This window comes from Xiphophorus couchianus, chromosome 12 (assembly GCF_001444195.1).
Source record: "Xiphophorus couchianus chromosome 12, X_couchianus-1.0, whole genome shotgun sequence".
Taxonomy (NCBI): Eukaryota; Metazoa; Chordata; class Actinopteri; order Cyprinodontiformes; family Poeciliidae; genus Xiphophorus; species Xiphophorus couchianus.
Genome location: NC_040239.1, coordinates 28,842,736 through 28,862,458, shown reverse-complemented (window position 1 = coordinate 28,862,458; position 19,723 = coordinate 28,842,736). Strand labels below are relative to the sequence as shown.

The 19,723-nt window shown below is 41.4% G+C and overlaps 1 protein-coding gene across 2 annotated transcripts in view; it reads right to left on the bottom strand.

Annotated features, from left to right (window-relative positions):
- The window catches only part of loxl2b (lysyl oxidase-like 2b), a 33,084-nt gene extending 13,410 nt beyond the window's left edge, over nt 1-19,674 (bottom strand). For both annotated transcript variants that reach the window (XM_028033295.1, XM_028033296.1), the window contains exons 1-5: nt 19,552-19,674; nt 16,988-17,347; nt 15,940-16,115; nt 4,869-5,080; nt 917-1,133 (exon numbers count right to left, since the gene is read on the bottom strand). In XM_028033295.1, coding sequence (XP_027889096.1) covers nt 917-1,133; nt 4,869-5,080; nt 15,940-16,115; nt 16,988-17,336 — 954 coding nt within the window. In that variant the 5' untranslated portion in view covers nt 17,337-17,347; nt 19,552-19,674. The remainder of the gene's footprint in view (nt 1-916; nt 1,134-4,868; nt 5,081-15,939; nt 16,116-16,987; nt 17,348-19,551) is intronic.
- Between the last annotated feature and the right edge of the window lie 49 nt (nt 19,675-19,723).

Here is a 19,723-nt window from a genome sequence, read left to right as displayed (position 1 = left end):
TCACAGGAAGTTCTGATGCTAAAGAAGCAGATGCTAACGTTAGCATTGTTAGCAGTTGATGTTTTCTCATAGCGCACATCTCTGTCTCTGTCATCATTTCTTTTTTCCACCAAACATCAACAGAGCTCCCATAAATATGGAGGAGGAGCCTTCAGTGCTTTTGTGACTACATGATGCAGGTTAGCATGCTAACGTCTGTGTTAGCCAACACCGTCAACCAAAGCAGAACTATGTCTTTGCTTGCTACACAACTAATCTCAAAATTAGGGCTGCAGTGATTCCTCGAGGTAATTAAAGTACATCAATTATTAAAATTCCCCAAGGCTAATTATCTGCCTTGAAGCTTTGTTAAATTATGTTTTGTTCTTTAGCGCACCGTGTTCCAGCCGGGTGGTTATTTGTGTTGTGCAACACTCTCACTTCTGCCCATGAATTGTTGGCGAACGCTAAGTGCTAGCAGCAGAACGTCCAATTTTCAACTTCAGTCTGGGGGGATTTATTTGGTTTAATGTTATCATCAAACATGTTTGATGATAACTATTTTTATGCTCTTATTTTGAAGGTTCAGATTTCTATATATTTTGTAGAGAATGGAAATGACTTCATATTTTAAACATCCCACAGTAAGAAAAATTACATTACATTTTGAATATAAACTATATATAATATAAAATTCAGAACATTATGGACAATCCTGACCGACCTCTTGTGTCTTTACTATAAATTGTCTTCTTAATCATGCAGATCTATGAAATTCATAAAACTGTACCACTAATTTAATTTAATTTCTGGAAGAGCTGAGAGATTTCATAAGCAACTACGGCTTAAGTTTAAGTAGCAAATTACTTTACCCACTTTACCGTAATACCCCCAAAGAGCTGAAGACTTTACTATGCTGAGGCGTAGCCGTGGTTACCTCTTGTCTGAAGGCCTTCCTATACCCTGTCATGGGCGCCGGGGCGAAGGCTCTGCCAGGCACGCAGCTCACCACCACCGGCATCCCTCCAGCGCACGTGTCATTGGACTTTCTGGCTAGTATCTGACCCAGCTTGCAGCTGGACAGGTGGGCCTCGGTGCCAGTGCAGTTGACAGAGAAGTCCCAGTATGTTGGCTTCCTTCTGCGAGCAAACATCCTGGACAGACGGGGGAGCAAAACAAATTCAAGCTTGATTTTGTGAACATTACTCAAACAAATCACATGATGTGGAAGAGCAGATGCTCTGGTCAGATGAATCCAGAGCGCCCTAACGAGATTTTTCTCCGTGTTATAATTGAATTAATCTGCCTATGAAAGTAGTAATTTAACATCAATATTAATGAATTATTGACTTAAAACAAGCTCCTTTTTCTTGCTGAAAAGTTGTTTATGAGTCAAGTTTTGCCTTATTTCAAGTGTACTAACATCTTTGCACAAGAAACTAGGCCATAAATACTTGGTAAGATTTTCTGTTTTTGCTGTGTATGAAATTAATAAGCCACACAATTTAATTGGGGCAAGTTATAATATTATTAGCATGTCACATAACAGCATGTGGCAATCTCATCCACTCCGGTTCTGAATAATCCTCTGTTATGTATTTAATGGTCTTCTCCTGTCTTCCTGTCTCATCTCTAATGATAACAATAAATTCTACCCATAAAACGCACTTTACATTTACAGAAATCTGAAAGTACTGCAATCAATAAAACCGTCTCTGTGGTGCAGATACAAAAAGCTGAGCAGGTCAGGACAGGCACCGATGGTTTTTCATCTGGGAGCTGGCAAGGAGCAGCTAGCTGCCGACTGGAAGCTCTCCAGAGCTGGTGTTCAAAGCAGCCGGCTTAGGACCGGCTCCGCTGTCTGTTCACAAGCTGCTCGTTCTGTTCTGTCCATATGGAGCCCAGCTCTCCTTCCTTTCATGTCCCTCGCTCGCTTCATCACGTTTAGGGCCGCTGAGAGGCTCTGAACATGTCCCAGCAGTCAGAGGGACGCGTCTTGATTCATCCTGAGGCTGTGCAGCTCAGCATTTCCAATTATAGATGAATGGAACAACATTTTTGAGACACTGAGACGGCCTCACATCAAGCCCTGTGGTGCAGAGCTGTGACTCTGTGGCTCTAGAATACTTTGGTAAATAGAAGGAAATCACTGGTGGCTGCAAAATAACTTGAATTTGTGAACTCCACCCACTTCGCCTAACAGTGAGTGTGGCGTTGCTGGATGTTAGAGCCAAAACTATTGGTCTCATCAGTCTACAAGTAGAGGTGGGCAGATCGATCCACAATATCGGGATATTGACACCAACACGGTATCAGTATTGGATCTATGCTGGTGTGGTGAAATCGATACTTTAGTTCCAGATTCCCTCTTGAAATTTTACTTTATTTTTGTGTTATAGCTTCTCAACTTTACCTCAAAGAAGAATTTGTTTCAATTTGTTTTCAGATGATAGTTTTTTGTTTATTTAGAAAACCTGCACACAAATCATGTTATTCATGTATTTATAAACTTTGTCCAAATTCTGTCCTACCACAAAACCGCCTACAGGTCAGAAGTTTGATGATGCGTCAAACTTAAATAAAAAGTATCGGCGTCAGGATCGGTATTGGTGATCCGGGCTCTGTATTTACTTGTCATCAGATCAGTATGCAGTATTGCAACTCCTCTGACTAAAAGATTGCTCCATTCCTCTGGGAATTGCACTGTCTGATCTTTGGATGCCGAAATTAGCACAACAGCTAACTGTCATTCTTAGTCTTAAAGCAGGAAGTCAAAAACATCCACATTTGCAATCTGAAAACAAGCAACCAGCCTCACAGCAATGCAGAAAACACTCAGAATAGCTTCAGATAGAAATATGAACATAATCTGTGAGTCTATAGTTGGTTATGATTAAGAAAATATAAGAAGATTTACACATTTCTTACAACAGATAAATTGGTTTTGATAAACTTTTTAAAATGTTTTAAGAATGACACGCACAAGAACCCCCATTTAGCTTTTAATCTACTTCAAATCACATATTTTTCATCTTTATTAATTGATTGTAAAAAAAAAAAATTTATATATAAATTGAAAGTGAACATTTTCCACTTTCCAAACCTTAAAAATCGACTGTATGGATGAAACAGCTGGACTTGTGAAAGTCGGGATTATGAAACTGCTGCTGTTCCTGGCTCTGTTCTCATAATGGCAGACTGTGGAAGCACACTGTATGTTTCACAAGGCTGATGCACGAGCAGCCTGACACGTAGACGGAAAGTTGGGGAGCATCTGTTCTCCGCTGCGGTTACCTAAAGCAGGAGACTTCCAGCGTGAGCAGACAGAAAATGTACGGTTATCTAGAGTCCTGGAAGTTTTAATGGAGGGCCGTGTTTAATTTGTGGCTAGTAGGACGGAGAGCTTCCTTACGTAAGCAGGATTTATGATCCATCAGGGGTTTCTCAGGCCTTACATGAGCTGAGTGCAATGCACTGATGCCAGACAGCCAGGAGTCAGGTACGGGTTACAGTGTCTGATGTCACACACACCTGTGCTACTCTGGATACATATTTAACAATCACAGCAGCGTGGCTTACACATTGGCTAAAAAAAAAAGAAAAAAAAGTAGTTCTGGAACCTCTTGTGCTCTCTGTGTAGCACTAGCACCAGGTTCCTCCTAAATTGGCCCAGAAAAGAGAAAACATACCAAAAGTTCTTACTGTCGGTGATGGGACAGTCAGTGGATACAAAGAGGACGAAGACAATCTGCTTCCCCCATGTCTGATGTTAACGATCACCCAATGTTTGAGAATCTAATCTAATTTTTTCCCCCAATGACTTTAATGAGATCTTGTCTGTTTTACGTATTGATGACTGTTTCATAGTTGTGGGAGATTTCAAAATCAGACTGAGAGGCAAAGAAGCTGTGATATACAGTACCTCAAAACTTTGGTTTGACTCAACATGTGAAACAGGCAACATGCAGCCAGGGACACACTCTGGGCTTGATAACCAATAAGGGTGTAAATACTTCCGAGGTCTTTAATTGACGTTGCATTGGCAGATCATTTTTCTGTTAACTTTGAAAGTACAACTTCTGTTGACTAAAACGTTTTCTTAAGAACAGCACTGTGGAAACTTTCAGTCAAATCTACTCTTGCCTCTATCCTGATGAGTTGGTAGATCGTTTACTGTCTAAAATTTCGCTCAACCTCTCCTAGCCCAGCTAATAAAGGATTAGATAGCATCAACTCACTTTTTGGTTACCTAGCAAGAACTTGTTGTGTAACATGCACAGTAGCAGTTTCATGTTGCTCCCAACATACTGACAGTTGAGCGGTGTCAGGCCTGGCTGAACGCCCAACCAGTTCATCAAACTCACCAATATCCATTTGGATTGTGGGAAATGAAGGAATTTCTCGTGAGAAATTTTGGCAGTCAGTACGCCTGACTCTGAAATGTCAACCATCTGCTTACTTTATCATCAAGTCCAGGACAAATGATATGCCTAGCAGACAAATGTAGAGAAAATGGCTAAATTTCACCAACTCACCCATGAAATTTTAGAAGAAATTCTAACTCAATTAAGCTCCTCCTTCTGAGGCATTTATATCACACACTCATCTTTCCTCAAGAATGGTCTGTTATTACATCTAACCTGATTCACATAGAAAGACCATCAACAATTTGTTGTTTTTGCAACTCTTTAAGGCGATTCTGAAGAAGATCAACAGTCAACGTGGTTGAAGACATTCCTTCAATAAACCTCTCCCTTCCACAAAGAAGACTTTCACTGAGTTACACCAAAAGTAGAACATTATGGTCCCAAACACACTGCGCCAATTAACACTTTGAATTTTTGTGCAAGCGTTTCATTGCCCCACCAGAACAACACACCCATGCTTACTTGTAGACTCTGGCATTAAACCTCCTCTCCCCTGGGAAGCCAAACATGCCACAGATGACTCTGCTGTTAAACTCGTTCCACTCTGCGTTGCAGATCTGCTTCCATTTGCCGCCATCTTTCACCTCCACGTAGCCCTCGGTCACAGGGATCCGCTTACGGTAGGAGGACAGGATGGCTCGAATGCGCACATCCTCCACATGAATGTCAAGGTTCTGTGAAAGAACATCGAGAGAAATATGTCAGGCAGAGCGCTTTTAACACGGCCCTTCAAATAATGAGAACAGGTGATGAACAGACTGCAGCGCGCACACACCTCTGGTTTTTACCTGATGGAGCTCTCTTTTGTCAGAGTGGTCTGAATGACTTTCCTGGACTTTAGATGCAGTGAAACCGAACTTTGAATCATTGCGGTTTTCAAACGCAAACATTTTTTTAAGCTGACTGTTTGTTGCATTTGTCTAGAGACTGCACTTCCTGTGTTACATAAGATGGAACCAGCGACACCCTGGCCCTTCACGCTCCATGTCTGCGACCCCTGACCTCTGTGTGCCGTCAGTAAAATATTTTCCAGATGGCAAAAAACATTTTCACAACAAATTAGCTTGTTAACGTTAAACAACGTGACAAGTTTAAAGAGGTATAAAAGTGCTTCAATGTCCCACCAGTAAATCTGCAACTGGAATTATGCTTCCACACACTTTTTTTCATGATTTCCCCCCCACCCCACCCTCAAACTATTTCTATCTACTTTGTCAATGGCTGCAGAGTTGAAGTACATGGCCTGGGCAGTGATTGCACAACTTAGACATGAACATTGAATTTAGCTTTGTGTTGGCTTCCATTTTGAATGTTCGCAGTAGTGGGCGCTCCTGCAGGCCTCAGCATTTCAGAATCCCTAACAAACATTTACAACGTGAATTATAATGTTTGTTCAAATAAATGTTACTAATTTACATCCAATACTTATTTTCTTTTTGTTTGTAGCTTTTCTCTTGGCTGCGCCGCTTCCTGTACATGTCCGTGTGCATTACCCGTGTTTCGTCCAATCAGATTTCAGTCTCTGCGGTCTTAAGGATCCACAGAACAGGCTGACATTAATGAAACAATATAGCAGAGGAACTGTTGTTTTTCACCCTATCAGCTTTCGAAGTTGCCTCACAGATCAGAACAGTTTTGCTAGAGAAGCACATCCTCAACAACCCACCATGCTCACATTACTACTTGAAAATTATCTCTTTTTTTTTTAGAGTGCTTGATGTGAGAGACATAATCGTCATTTGTTGTATTCATTCACCACCTAGGCTGTATTCACAAGGAAACTGGTTAATTGCTGTCATGTTTTTTCAAAGATGGAAGACAGAAATTTCAAGGTTCAATTAAAAATAAATGAATTAAAATCTGTGACATACTGCACAACTCATTTATTGATATGCACGTGAAAGAGGTCTAAATCCATAACAGTAGCAACGTAGCGAAATTTCTGTAAAACACAAACGTCTCATTGCATTTTGGCCTCCTGTTTCCAAGGTAACAACGTTTTGGCCGGACAAATATACAGTCTGTATGTTTATCTTCTGTATGTTTAGGGACTTAACTTGGACATAACGTCAGGCGATAAAACACTGCTTTTTAGACTTTTTTTTTTTTTAGGGGATTTTTAAAGTGACAGCATGGACTGAGAACATCTAATTAGTGGGGAAATCGGTCAGGTTCCTCACAGACTTTTCTCATGCTGAGCCAAAAAAAATAAAACCCTGACATGGAATAATGAGAGAGGAGGGTTTCCACAATTGACATGTTCCTCCACAGAAGGGCAGATGGCAGGAGAGAGAAAACATCATCAGTTTTTCTATCCGCTGCACATTAATCATTTTAGTCTGGGGGAATGTGAAATTTTATAAAAAACTAACATTTTGGTGCACAATAATTACTGGATATGAATATACATGTGTATAAACTGAATATAGAGTAAATGATAAAGAATCCCTTCTCATTGGCAGAGTTGGATTGTCTCACTGAGCTTTGTGAAACGGATCCTGTTCGGTCCGTTTCCTGGTTCCAGCTCCACCTCTTTACATGCTCCCATTTTGTTCCTTGGGATTTATCTTGATGAACTTCCTGTTTAGATTAGGAGCATGTTTCTGGGGTACAAAAAAAAAAAAAAGCCTAGCTAATCTGACTTGGAAATGCACTGACTTCCTCACATGTGTGTTTTGTTTCAGCTGAGTCTCAGGAGTGAAGCCCTTTTCCTGAAAATGGCTGCAGATGGGAAAAGCATCAGGGAGATGAACTGATGGGAGGATTTAAAGGAGCCAAAATTTACTTCAACACAGGCTTGGCTGAGACAATGCTTGACTTTCTTTTTGTTTTGACCTTTTTAAGTTCAGTTTATTTCAATAGCACTTATTCACAACAAAAGCATTGTCTTGAGGCGCTTTAAGACAAAAATCAGTCACACATTAGACCCTGGCTATCAAACAGGACAGTAAGCTCAGTTAATTATTCAAAGTAGTCTAAAACGTTTCTACAGAAGGAAACACAGCAGATTGCATTGGCCCGTCGACTTTACAGTAATCTGAACTGAACATGCATGTGGTGACAGTGGAGAGGAAAAGCTCCCCTTTAACAGGAAGAAACCTCCAGCAGAACCAGAACCTGGTTCAGTATGAGCATCCAGCTGCTACGACAGACTCGTATGGTTATGTACGTTTATAAGAAATGGAAAATTTGCTACAGCAAAACAATCAAACTTCTCCAACATTCGCGTGTCCCTTTCCAATACATTTTCTTTTAAAAGTCCACATCTCATGAACATTCAATACCTTTCTGATTCCTTTCTCTTGGATCAATAGAAATGAGAATTAATTTGCAACAATTTACAACAGTTACAGCAGTGAGCGCTCGTTAGTGTGTTAGGCAGAGGGAGTCGGGCTTCTATCAATAATGAACAGACACAATCTGGATTTTTCTATCTGGATGCTCCAACCTATCATCATACAGCGCGGTGTCCAAGGTAGATTACCTCCAACACGGTTTCTGGGTTAGGCTGGGATGTTTGGTGGTCCCTATTTCCAGCAGCCTTTGGCCGAGACATTCGATAGACCGCAGCCCATCACAGCTTTAAATGTCACTTACAGTGGTTTAGATATCTCTTTTTATTTCAGGAAAAACTTGAAAATGAAAATATACAGCACATGCACAAGTATGTCTAACTAGTGGAGACCACGAAAATGACATTTTTGAAGGACTCTCCGCAACAGGGAAGGACAGCCAAATGACAAACAATGTTTTTGGAATACACAAAAACATTGTCAACATTGTTTGGAATGAAGGCTGAGAAAACTAAAAGTGCAGAACGATTTCAAATGTCAGATTTCTGATTTTCTGTTGATGGTATCAACACGGCCATAGTTCTAAAAGAAAAAAAAATAAAACTTTAATAAAAAGAAACAGAAAATGTAACTTTTATATAAAAAAAAATATGTCTTTTACATTAAAACTGTCACCGGGTTGTGACAGTATAATATGAGACAGATAATCTATGTAAAGATGGATCTCCACCTCCTGCCTGAGCCACTACTGCCGTCTGAAGAAATGCACCACTCACAACTAAAACAGCCAATCAGAGCCAGGAGGCGGGTCCTAGTGCTGTCAATCAACCTAAAAAACTGTTTATCCGCCATCATCGGTGGCCATGCTAACTAGCCTTAGAAGGAAAGAGAGAATGAGCAGCGCCTCACAGAAGGTGATTGACAGCACTAAGCCCCGCCTCCTGGCTCTGATTGGTTGTTTCTAGTTACTGGGAGAAGGCAGATGAGTTTGATTCTTTTCACAGATTATGTCTCATGCCATATTGTCACAACATGGTGACAGTGTCAACAAATATGAAAAAACAAAACAGTTTTTCATAAAAAGTTACATACTGCAGCTTTAATGAGCAGATTTACTCCTGAATGTGTTTAGTGCGATCTTCAGTATGAATCCAGTGCCGATGTAAAGCAAAATTATAGTGAGCAAAATTTTTGGCAACGACTATCTGACCAGGTGCACGGGAATCCAGGATTATGTGTTTTTTGCAGTTATTTACAGAAAACAGGGAACACTGCCTCTCACTTCCTCTGTTCAGAGCCATTAAAATGGGCCTTTTGTTAACAAACTGGAAACAGATGCTTCACGGCACTGGGACACTGTGAGCCATACTGGAGCATAAATTATAGAGACAATGACTTAATGGAAATGAAGTGATTCAACATGGCATAAAAGTTGAAGCATGTGGAAAATGACTGCAGTACTCAGGGATCAGAATGTCTCATGATGAGCTTAAACAGGTTAAAAACAGAAAAAAAAAGAAAAACCCACAGCGCTGCTTTCCACTGAGAGTACATCAGGCTGTACTAAGCAGCGTACCAAAAACTGAGACTAATAAAATCTCATTGAGCAGAAGGGAACGAAAAACGCGATTTTTTAAAAACAGTTTCGCTCTCTGTGTTCGGCTCGTTTCCCCATCATGCCCGGTCCGGTGTATTCCAGTGCGGGGTCTGTCCCCGCACTGGGAAACGAGCCAAACACAAACGAACCATCTAGCTTTAGGTTGTGCGGTCAAATCTTTAATGTGAATCATGTTTGCACCGGATAAAATCCACACCATGGAACCAGCAACACATGGCTCTAATCCTCAAAGGGAAGGGATACAAATGCATCCATCCACCAAATGACTCCTAATCCTAATTACTGAGAGCGCTGCGCTCTGAGCCAGCGCCGAGCGCCGTCCTTAGTCCAATGTTCTGGATGTTTCCAGCGCAGTAGCCTGATACCAGAAGGCCAAGCAGTTCCAACACTGAGACGATATTAGTTTGGATAAAACCAACATTTTTCTCTCTTCTGTCTTTCAAATATTTCCACTGCTCTTTGTTTAGCTTTAATATTTTCAGCTACCATCTGAGTCGGGTATGACCACATAATCAGAGAGACTGCGTTCAGAAGGTATAATATATCACTGGTATAAAAAGCAGTGCAAAATATTACAGGAATATTTTGCTCCACATTCCAGTAATATGGAGCAAAATTCAGCATTCCAAACAGCATTTGGAACCGTTTTAATGCTTATCGTAAGTATTAAATGTTTTTAATGTTGTTAATTAACATTACAGTATTAATGTATTGTGACGTTAGCATTGCACTGTCACATTACAATGTTAATGCCACATTACCTCAGTGCGTTGGTGATATATTTGCAATATATCACGCAGCTCTACTCACCATGATAAATACAGATTATATGGACTTTTAATAATATTACTAAAACATTTTATTTAAGAGCAGCGTAACAAAAACGAGATAAAACCTCACTGCATGCTCTCCTATAACATGCACCATTTACTTCTTCATCCAAAACAACATTTTTGTTTGCAATAAAATGCTTATTGGTTTTAAATGCATTTGTTCTATTTGTAAGCGGACACTTTTAGTTTACTTTCGTATTTTTATCAAGTCATTGTTCTTCTTTTGTTGTGATTCTTGTTTCTTTTCCCGGTTCTCACCTGCCGTGATCTATTTGGTTCTTTCTGTCTCTGTTCAGTTTAAGGAAGTTGGCGCTGCCTCTCTACGCTCACCGACACAAACTCCCAAAGTGGAGGGGAATAGTGGAAGTAAGAGGCAAAGCAAAAAAAACTAACAAATCATTTCAATTCAATTACACATACATTCGAATTGATCCTACCAAACGGTACCGTGGGCTCTGTTAATTATTCAGAGTGATTAAAAAAGTTTCTAAGGAAACCCAGCAGATTGCATCGAGTCGTTGACTTGTTTACCAATGACTGATCTTGCTTTTGTGGCTGTGAAAGGTTGAGCAGCCAAAGCCTTTCCTTTGCCTACATCCCCCAGAATGCTGTGCGGTTCTGGATTAGAGTTCAGTGAAATGATTGAAAGTTCTATCGGATGGTGTTTTCTATTGATGTTAATCGTCGGTCTATCATTTATCATACCCCAAATCAGAATAAACTGAAGGTCAGTGGACTTCCTCAAAGCCATAAAAGGACAGACGAGCAGGAAGTGGAAAGATGAGGTGACAGCCACTTCAGAGCAGCACAACTGAGGGTCACTGTGTTGTTTACTGGACCGCTGAGAGAGACAGAGCTGAATATAGCCAGGCAAGCCAAGGGAACCTCAGACCACAGAGAAAAGTCATGGAATGAGATGTTTACTTTGTGTCTGTCACAAAATGCCAGAGAATGCAGGAGAACGTGAACAGGGCTGACTGGGTGAGCAGCGGCAGCCAGGAGGGCTTCACGTTTCACCTCCGTCTTATCTCACTCTCTCGCCATTTCCTGTGTGGGTTATTCTGGCTCACCTGATAGAGTCTCTGCATGCAGCCTAATAATCATCCCAAACCACTAAAACCTCCCAGCAACATTCAGTTCATGGCTGCCATTACGGCACGCCTGCCTGGATGATAGGGCCAGGCCTCAGTGGTGGAGCGCTGCTCCCAGCTGGGTGTGTTTTACACGCTGGGGGCCCATCTGACTTATTTCAGTAAATGGAAAAGCTGAGTCTGAAGGTCTTTTTTGTTTGGTTTTGTTGGGGTTTTTTTAGGCTATGATCCCAGTCTGGCTCCATACGTCTCGACATGTCCATCTGCACTCTGTGGAGAAAATCATAATCTGCTCCTTGGCTCTAAAGTCCAAGGACATCTCCATCTCCTTCATCTATTAGCACTCCTGGTAAACATTAGGCTAAACATTGAGAGCTTTCATTTAGTGAGGGAAAAAAAATCCTCCGTTAATAAAAGTCTTTAACCAAACTGGCTGCACCGATTGCAGTTTTCTGAGTGTTCACTGACTACCAATCTTTAAAAAGCGATTTTGGCCAATACTGATTTTTTTTTTTTGGTCTGAAATGTTGCTAAACATTGCAATAAAGTTGCAGAGTTGGCAACAGTGGAGTGATTTTTATTAACTGCGATCACCTCTGATCACTGATCCCCCAAAATTAAGAAAATCTGGGCCGATTTATCAGTGCACCTCTTCCCCGCACAATTGGAAAAATATTTCTAGGCGAAGTATTGTTAAGAACGTCACAATTCAATTCACTTTAATATTGCTTGAAACACTTCACTATTCATTTGGCAGTAAGCAGTACACAAATATTCCATCCTTTTCAGTTCATTTTTCCAAATAAATATCAATTTGAAAAAGTCTGTAGCTCTCCTGTCGTGCCGCGGTGAGCAACACTGTCGTGAGCAGCTCGCACTGTCTCTATATCAGCTGTGTGACGAATAAAACAGTTCTTCCTCTTGAGTTTATTTGCTGTTTGAAAACAACTACTGTTGGGCAGTATATTAATAAACTAAGTCGCCCTTTCACAAACAATATCAGCTGTGCGGACGCACAGACGTTTCCCCCAAAACACACTAAGCAATAACACCATGGAACAGCTCACACACTAGTCCATACAACAACAGTGTGTCTGAAACAAAACCCTCTGTGATCTGAGTTTGTTGTTTTTAACTCAAACAGGGATGTCAAAGCAATCAATTGTTAGATTAAAATATTCTAGCAAAAATGTTTATGCAATGATCGGGACCTTAAAGGGACAGTGTTATGGGTTTTCCAGCCACAATGAAGTAACTATGTTACCTTCAGTTGTTATAAAAATGCTGCAAATTACAAATATGACATGAAATAAATTTTACTTTATACTTAAATACCTTGAAATTGGGCCTCTGTCTCTTTAAGAAAGTCCTGCTCTTTCCAACACTATGCCTTTGGGAAGTCATCACAACACCTCCTTTCTATTAACGCTTTAACAACATTTTAACCAGTGCTCCTATAATGAGCTCAGCTGATGTTCAGTTCTGCCAGGTGTATGCTAATTGATGCTGGCTAGTCTGAAGGAGCTGAGTGGGGCAGTCACGTGGGAGGGCTGCTCTGTGAGGCGGCAGCTCTGAGGAGGAGCTGAACCTCAAAGGCGGAGCTAGGTCCATCCAGGCGTTATGCACAGCTGAATGGTTGCCACGGGAGATTAAAGTATTTCTCAAACATGCATGAAAGAATCAAGGCAAAACTCCTGGAATAACATTATAACATGATGTAAAGCTCAAAAAAGTCAATTTTACATAATACTGCCCCTTTAATAAATCTTCTATATTGACTTGATCAAATGACGTGACTTGTCAAACTTGCTTGGCACCGCAAATTCTGTAGGCGAGTGTGGTACCACAGTTACTAATCGCTTGCTTCATCAATGCCCATTACTTCCTCTTAAGTTAAACTCTATTTTACAGTCACTATTAATTCCTGGAGGAAATGTCTGTGTTAATTCCTAAGCTTCCCAAGGAGAAGCAAAAAAAAGAAAAAAAAGAAAGGATAACAGAGTCACAGCATTAAGTCCGATCTGCAGTGAGCTCACAACGTTGGAATGTGTGAGGCCTGCAAGGAGTGCAGAACACGTTGGACTGGCGGTAGTAGCTCAGAGCTTGCTGCTCAGTCTGGTCAGAAGGGCCTTAAAAGTGTAGGCTACATGACTGACAGTTACGAGCTCAAACAGCTCATAATTACCTGCTCAGCTTCACTTTCACTGAGACGCTTAAGACTATTTTTAAAGGACCCTGCGATCAGCTATCAATTTTGAGTTTTGTTGTGCCAAACCCAAAGAGACTTTTTTTAGCAGTACTGTTTTCTCAATGCAGCGCTACATGGTCACATCTGACAGAAACATTCCAAGTAAGGCCTCAGCATTCAATACTGACGGATTTTTCTGTGGAACATAACTCCAATTTATTCATGGAAAATCTGCCTATTTGTGGATCACAGCGTTGTAAGCTGAAATGACTGGGCACGATGCTACTTGACACACTATTGGCTGGTGTTCGCAAATTCCGAACAATCCGGGAGCTACATTTATTTTCCGTGAAGCTGATTCACCCCACACTGCAAGTGCGGACAAAGGAAGACCGAAGATGTTAGCTTCTACAGCAGTGTTAAGACAAGTTAAGACAGTATGTGTATTAATGCTGCTTAAGGTATATTTGGTGTGTGAACTATTGCAACCGGCAGTTAGAAGCCTTTTTAGAGGAGGCCTCAAGTATTCACAAATTTGAACTATGCGCAGGCAGCTGTGGTTCCAAATCCCTGGGAATACCTCGAGTCCACTGTACTGAGATTTGGGTTGGGTAAATGTTTATTGAATACAAAAACTCTGACTCTAAGAATTTCCCATGTAGGGATTGTGTAGAAATCCCCCACTGTAAGTAAAATTGTCAATATGAAGCATCAAGACTTTTTGACTTCCAACATATCAGGAAACTTTATCCTTAAACTTTGATGTCCTTCGTTTTATAAAACAAAACATTTTTTACGGTCTTATAGTTTGATAGAATTGCATCACACTCTTTGTAAAGTTTTCTTAAAATATGCATCATCACAACCCCTTCGCAGAGACCGAGGTCTTCCAGAAGGTAGGGCTAAGCCATACAGTCTGTCCCATCTAAATTTGAATGTTACCCATTTACATTTTTCTGACAAGCATTCAATCTAAGCTGTCCCTTGGATAAGTCAAATCTTGCAGCATTTTTTCTTCACCTCTCCTGTACGCTGCCTGCTATGGTGCGTTCACTCCAAACGCGTTTTGACCATCAGACGCGTCCAGTTTACAATCAAAATCTATGTGGAGCGTCGGACATGTTGGACGTGCTCGGCTCTTCAAACGCTCAAAACACTCCAAACATTTCAAATCGTGCCGCACTGGACACTCGAAACGCCCCGCAATGGCACTACGCGCCTCCACTTACACCTTGAATGTAAATCAGACGCTCCTGACGCTCAGAACGTGTTTGGTGTGAACTCAACACCAGCTTTAGAAGACTTTGGAGACTTTGGTTGAGGAGGTGTGAATACTCAATCGAACTGTGATGCAGACAAAAGAAAACAAACTCTGGTCCTCCTACAAATCTCGGCCTGTGTTCAGTTGAAGTGAATTCTGGCACAGTTCCAATGCATATGTGAATGCAAGTGGATCAGAGACCGCTCCAAGAGCAGGAAGCAAACTATAGTACAGGACATTCTGGGCAAATAGAACCAAAAAAAAAATTGCTGGTGGCTTTCTCCCGAATACAAAAGAGAAATCCTTGAATCGCTAAAACCTGGTGCACCTCCATTTTTGTTTACATTTCGTGAAGATGGAAGTTGCACTCATTGTCTTCTTCAGAAGTTTTCTTGTCACTTCCTTCAGTAGTTCTTGTTGCAAGCGAAGGGGTGAGAAGGTTTTTCAGTTAGTTTGGATCAATTGACAGAGTTCAGTTTGAAAGCAAACCGCATCAACTGAAAATGTAACAATCGTTGTAACTTTGGCCCCCAATCGAACTGAGTCTACTGGACTACCAGGTGTGAAAACATCCTTAATGACTCTGAGTAAAGCTGTGGGGCAAAAACACTATTTTGGGCTTCAAACCCTTTCTACAAACTAGACTTTTGAACTGCCTTGTTGCTGAAAATGTGCCGTATAAATAGGATCTTCTTCTTTTCATAATTTTACCAATAATAATAGAAGAATTTAGGTCTTTGTGAGAGAGCTACAATTTAGATTTGTTTTCAACTTTCAGAAAATCAGGAATTCTGTTCACTAACCCTACTTTAGAGACTACATGATCACTGCATATTCACCACAAGATCTCACAAAGGCTCATGATGAGTTTTATGGATATAACAAAATATCTCGCCCATTCCTAATTAAATAATTCATAATAAAACCCTATGAGATGTCTTTGCCAAAGAGAACTTGAGTGTTTTACTCCTGACACCCTTTATTTATGTAGGTTCTCCTATTTTGAAATTAGAAGGGAAATACAGTTATATTCAATAAATCGGAACATGCATTCAGAAGAGGTCAGTTTGTCAGGTTAAATAACAAGCTCAAATAACAAGAAAAACATTACATTTTAAAGTTGTTGTTGGACAGAAGTTACATCAGAACAAACCAAAAGCACCACCTGGTATCTCCGAGGCCCACAGACCACAAGGACAATAATAAGAAGGAAATATGAAAGACGCACGCAGCTTTTGGAGACGTTTACCTCCACATGATTGGGCAATGTGTTGACAAATTTAAATCCAGGGATCCTGCGGTCGCTGCACACGACGCCTACATCTTCGGTGTGTTTGCAGTCTGAAACACCAATCCCGTTGGATGGACACAGAGCCAGCGTCCTCTCTTTTCCAGTGCACTGGAGATTGTCAAACCAGATGGGTCCTTATGGGATAAAACAGAAATTAAGGTTTCATCATATTGTTAGCATTCAACACTTTGCCTTGGTTTTGTTGCCGTAAAATATTTCAAGTTTACACTAAGGTTTTGCGATATGTAACATTTTCCCAACCAATGTTCATCAGGTCAACAAATGTCTATGGGTGATATACTTGCACAGCGGCCATTTTCTAGGCAGAACGTTGATTTGCTAATTTAGAAAGCTAAAGTCCAGTTCCAGGCACATAGTGCCATTTTACAGCACAATCAAATTCAGTAAAAAAAATACTTTATCGATCCTAAATTAAATGTTGTTGTAGCTCATATTAATTCAAATTCTTCAAAGAGTTACTGTAGATGGTGATGGCTGTCGGAAGGAAAGATTTCCTGCATCAGTTTGTATTACAGCGAATTTCAAGAAGCCTCTGACTGAAGACACTCCGTTTTTCTAAGTCAGTCTCATGAAGAGGATGATCAGGTTTGTTCATTTCCTTGATTTGCTGACTTTCTGTTAGACGTTTGAGTAAATAAATCACCGCTGAACTTGGAGGAACTCTGGGGAAAATAAAAGCTTTGCTTGCAGCTGCAAGGAGTTTGCGTGCGCCATTAAAAACAGAATTCTTTTTTTTTCCCATGGTCTGCATCTTGTGGCTTCAGTCAAGCATTGTTATTAATTAAGATAGCAACTCAAAGGCCAAAAATAAAAAGGAAAATCCCTCTTAAAAAATCGACTGGTGAATGGCTCAGCCTATTATCAATGGTCAATAAATCCGTGCAGTCTCCCAACCATAGTTTACACACCACTGGGATGTATTACCCCAATAAATACCACGTACAAAAATAATAGATGTGATGTATTGAGAATGTCTGTGCCTTACCTTCTCCTTTCCCATATTTGGAAGATGGGACCCATGAGACTGCTTCCTGGTAGCCCAGTTCCTTGCACACCACCTGGGCACCATGGATGCTGAAGTCATCGTCGCAGACAGTGCCCCATGTACCGTTGTAGTAAACCTCAACTCGACCCTCATTATGCTTCCTCTTTTGTCCTGCTAGTCGGAGCTGAATCCTGGGGGTATCTGAAGCCAGGACCGGGGGGGTGTACTGTTCCTGTTCAGGGTCTGGGTAGCCCGGCGGGTATCCGAGGTATTCGTACTGGGCGTGGGCCAGCCTCAACACCACAAAGAAGATGCTAACCCAGTAGGATAGCTTTTGTTTTGCCAACATTTTGATAGGAACTGTTAAAATAAAAATAAGTAAGAAGGAGCAGTCATTAAAAGTTGCTAGCAGTTGATTAAAGATTGGGACAATATTCTCCCCAGTTTTGGCCTAAATTTCCAGATAAAGTTGCCATCAGTGTGCACTATAGTCAGCTGGCAAGTTGGGTCAGCACAAAAATCTGCTAGTGTTAGACAGCGTGAAGACTGGAGTCTGCAGGTGTATGAGTGGAAATGACCCGACCTGACCCGGCCGCAGTCACAGTCAATCAAACTGATAACCCACTCAACTGCAACTCCACTAATAGACATTGAAAAAGAGAGACTGGAACAGTGTTAGTTTGTGGGACAGTGCCTGTGTGGTGTCACAAAACTAAAGGTTTGTAGGGTGCCAGATTATTTAGTCAGCTTTACACAACCTTTTTTGAGTTAGCTCTTATCAAAGAGCTTAGGGTGTTTTCACACCTGATAATCCGGTAGACTTGGTTCGACTAAAAATTGCCACATTTGTTACAGTTTCGACTGGTGCAGTTCGCTGTCACACTGCACTCTGTTAGATGAACAAAATCCTTTGAGCTACCTGTTCACCCCGTTGCCTCTGGCGACGCTGCACCAAGAACCACTAAAGGAAACAACACAAAAACCTCAAAGGAAGACACTAAGCGTCACTTCTTTCTTCACGAAATGTAAATAAAAACTGAGTGCCATCAGATTTTAGTGGTTGTAGTTGTGTTCAGGCGATGGTAAAAGACAATGAGCCATTTCTCCCACTATCGCTAGAGTACCGTGTTTGTTTTGGTTGTGTTTCCCCAGAATGCACTGCACTGTAGTCCACTTTTTTTTTAGAGGTCTCTGGTCCACCTGGCATCCACATGTACAATTGAACTGCACCACAGTTCACTTCAACCGCGCCCAGGTCTGTAGGCGGACGAAAGTTGACCTTTCTGGTCTTCATCAGAGTTCAATTAAATCTCCCCAAACAAACCGGATTTCTGGGCAAACAAACTAGAATTACACTGGACTGAACAGGGTTGGTGTGAATGCATCCTAAAATGTGGCGGGTGAATTAACCCTGTGTTCTACAGGTAGAACATAGAACGAGTTGGGTCTACAGAGACACCGCCTCACATCCCAGAAGAACCCACAGGACCGGTTACATGTAGTTCCCAAGTGTCCAGTCAAAGTCCTGGTCAACAAGCACAGCTTGAAATGTTCTGTCACTGCAGCGAGTTGATGTCATGGGATTTTTTAAACTGTTAAGCCTCACATGTAGAAACAAAACAAGAAGCCATAAAACAGGATTAACACGTCATTCCAGAACCAAGAAAACATCCACTACTGGACTGAAAAACACACAGGGAGCTGATGTTATTGGATGACTTCACCGCAGATGTGCCTGTCCTGTGTGGTGTGAAAACATCTGGCTGCAGACTCTCTGCGTTCCTCACTGTAACGTGGCAGCAGTTACACAAGCTGATCCGCACACGGGGAACGGGTGGAATGAGGCTCCGGCCTCTGGATGGGCGAACAACAGCACCGCCATCACTAGGCAGTTGGTTGTGCTTTGATCCGAGCTGGGTTTTCTCAGCGGCTCTCTCTTCCCACAGCGATCATGAGGCATGCAGACTGGGTGACGCTGGAGCTGAAACATCTGAACACATTGAGGCTGTGCAGGATTTCCTTCGGTTTGAGGGAAAACTAAACACGGATCAGAAAACTTGAAATATGGAACAGGAATCATGCTGTCTGATATTTTCCTACACAAGCTCTGGTCTAAGGACTATTTAAGGATTTGTTGTGACGTGAACCTTTTTTTTCCCCCACCGGGGACTGTAGGGGTCTATGGATCAACTGAAAAGGTCAGAATGTCAATTTGCAGGAATGCCAGCAACTCTTTGAGTGACCCTTGCCAAACAGTGCAAGCAACCACTAAGAAGAAAAAGCCAAATCGCTTTGTGATTACAAATTTATCTGATGGAGAAATGTAGTCAATCTGAGGCACAAAAAGGAGGTCCTACAGTCAGGGCATGTCAACTCAGGCATAGAAACAGACTCCTTGGGTTTTGAAATTATTTTCATCATGCTCTTAAATTGTATTGTAGTGCAGATTAGAACACATAAGCATGTCATGCACAGAATAAATGAGTGTTTGAAAAGGTTTTTTTAAAGACGGACTCAAAGTTTGGGCTCAGAGACTGAACAGTTCCAGCTGCAGCTGAACTTACTGTAATTTCCCCGAGATGAACCTCCTTCTCTGGATCCTGAAGTCAGCTGCTCCTCTTTCTGCCGCGCTCCGAACTTTCACTGCTCTGGATGCAAATCAGGACCGGCGGAGGGAGTGGCCCAAACCAATGAGGCCCCGCCCACTGACTCTGTCCGATAATAGGCTCTGCCCCA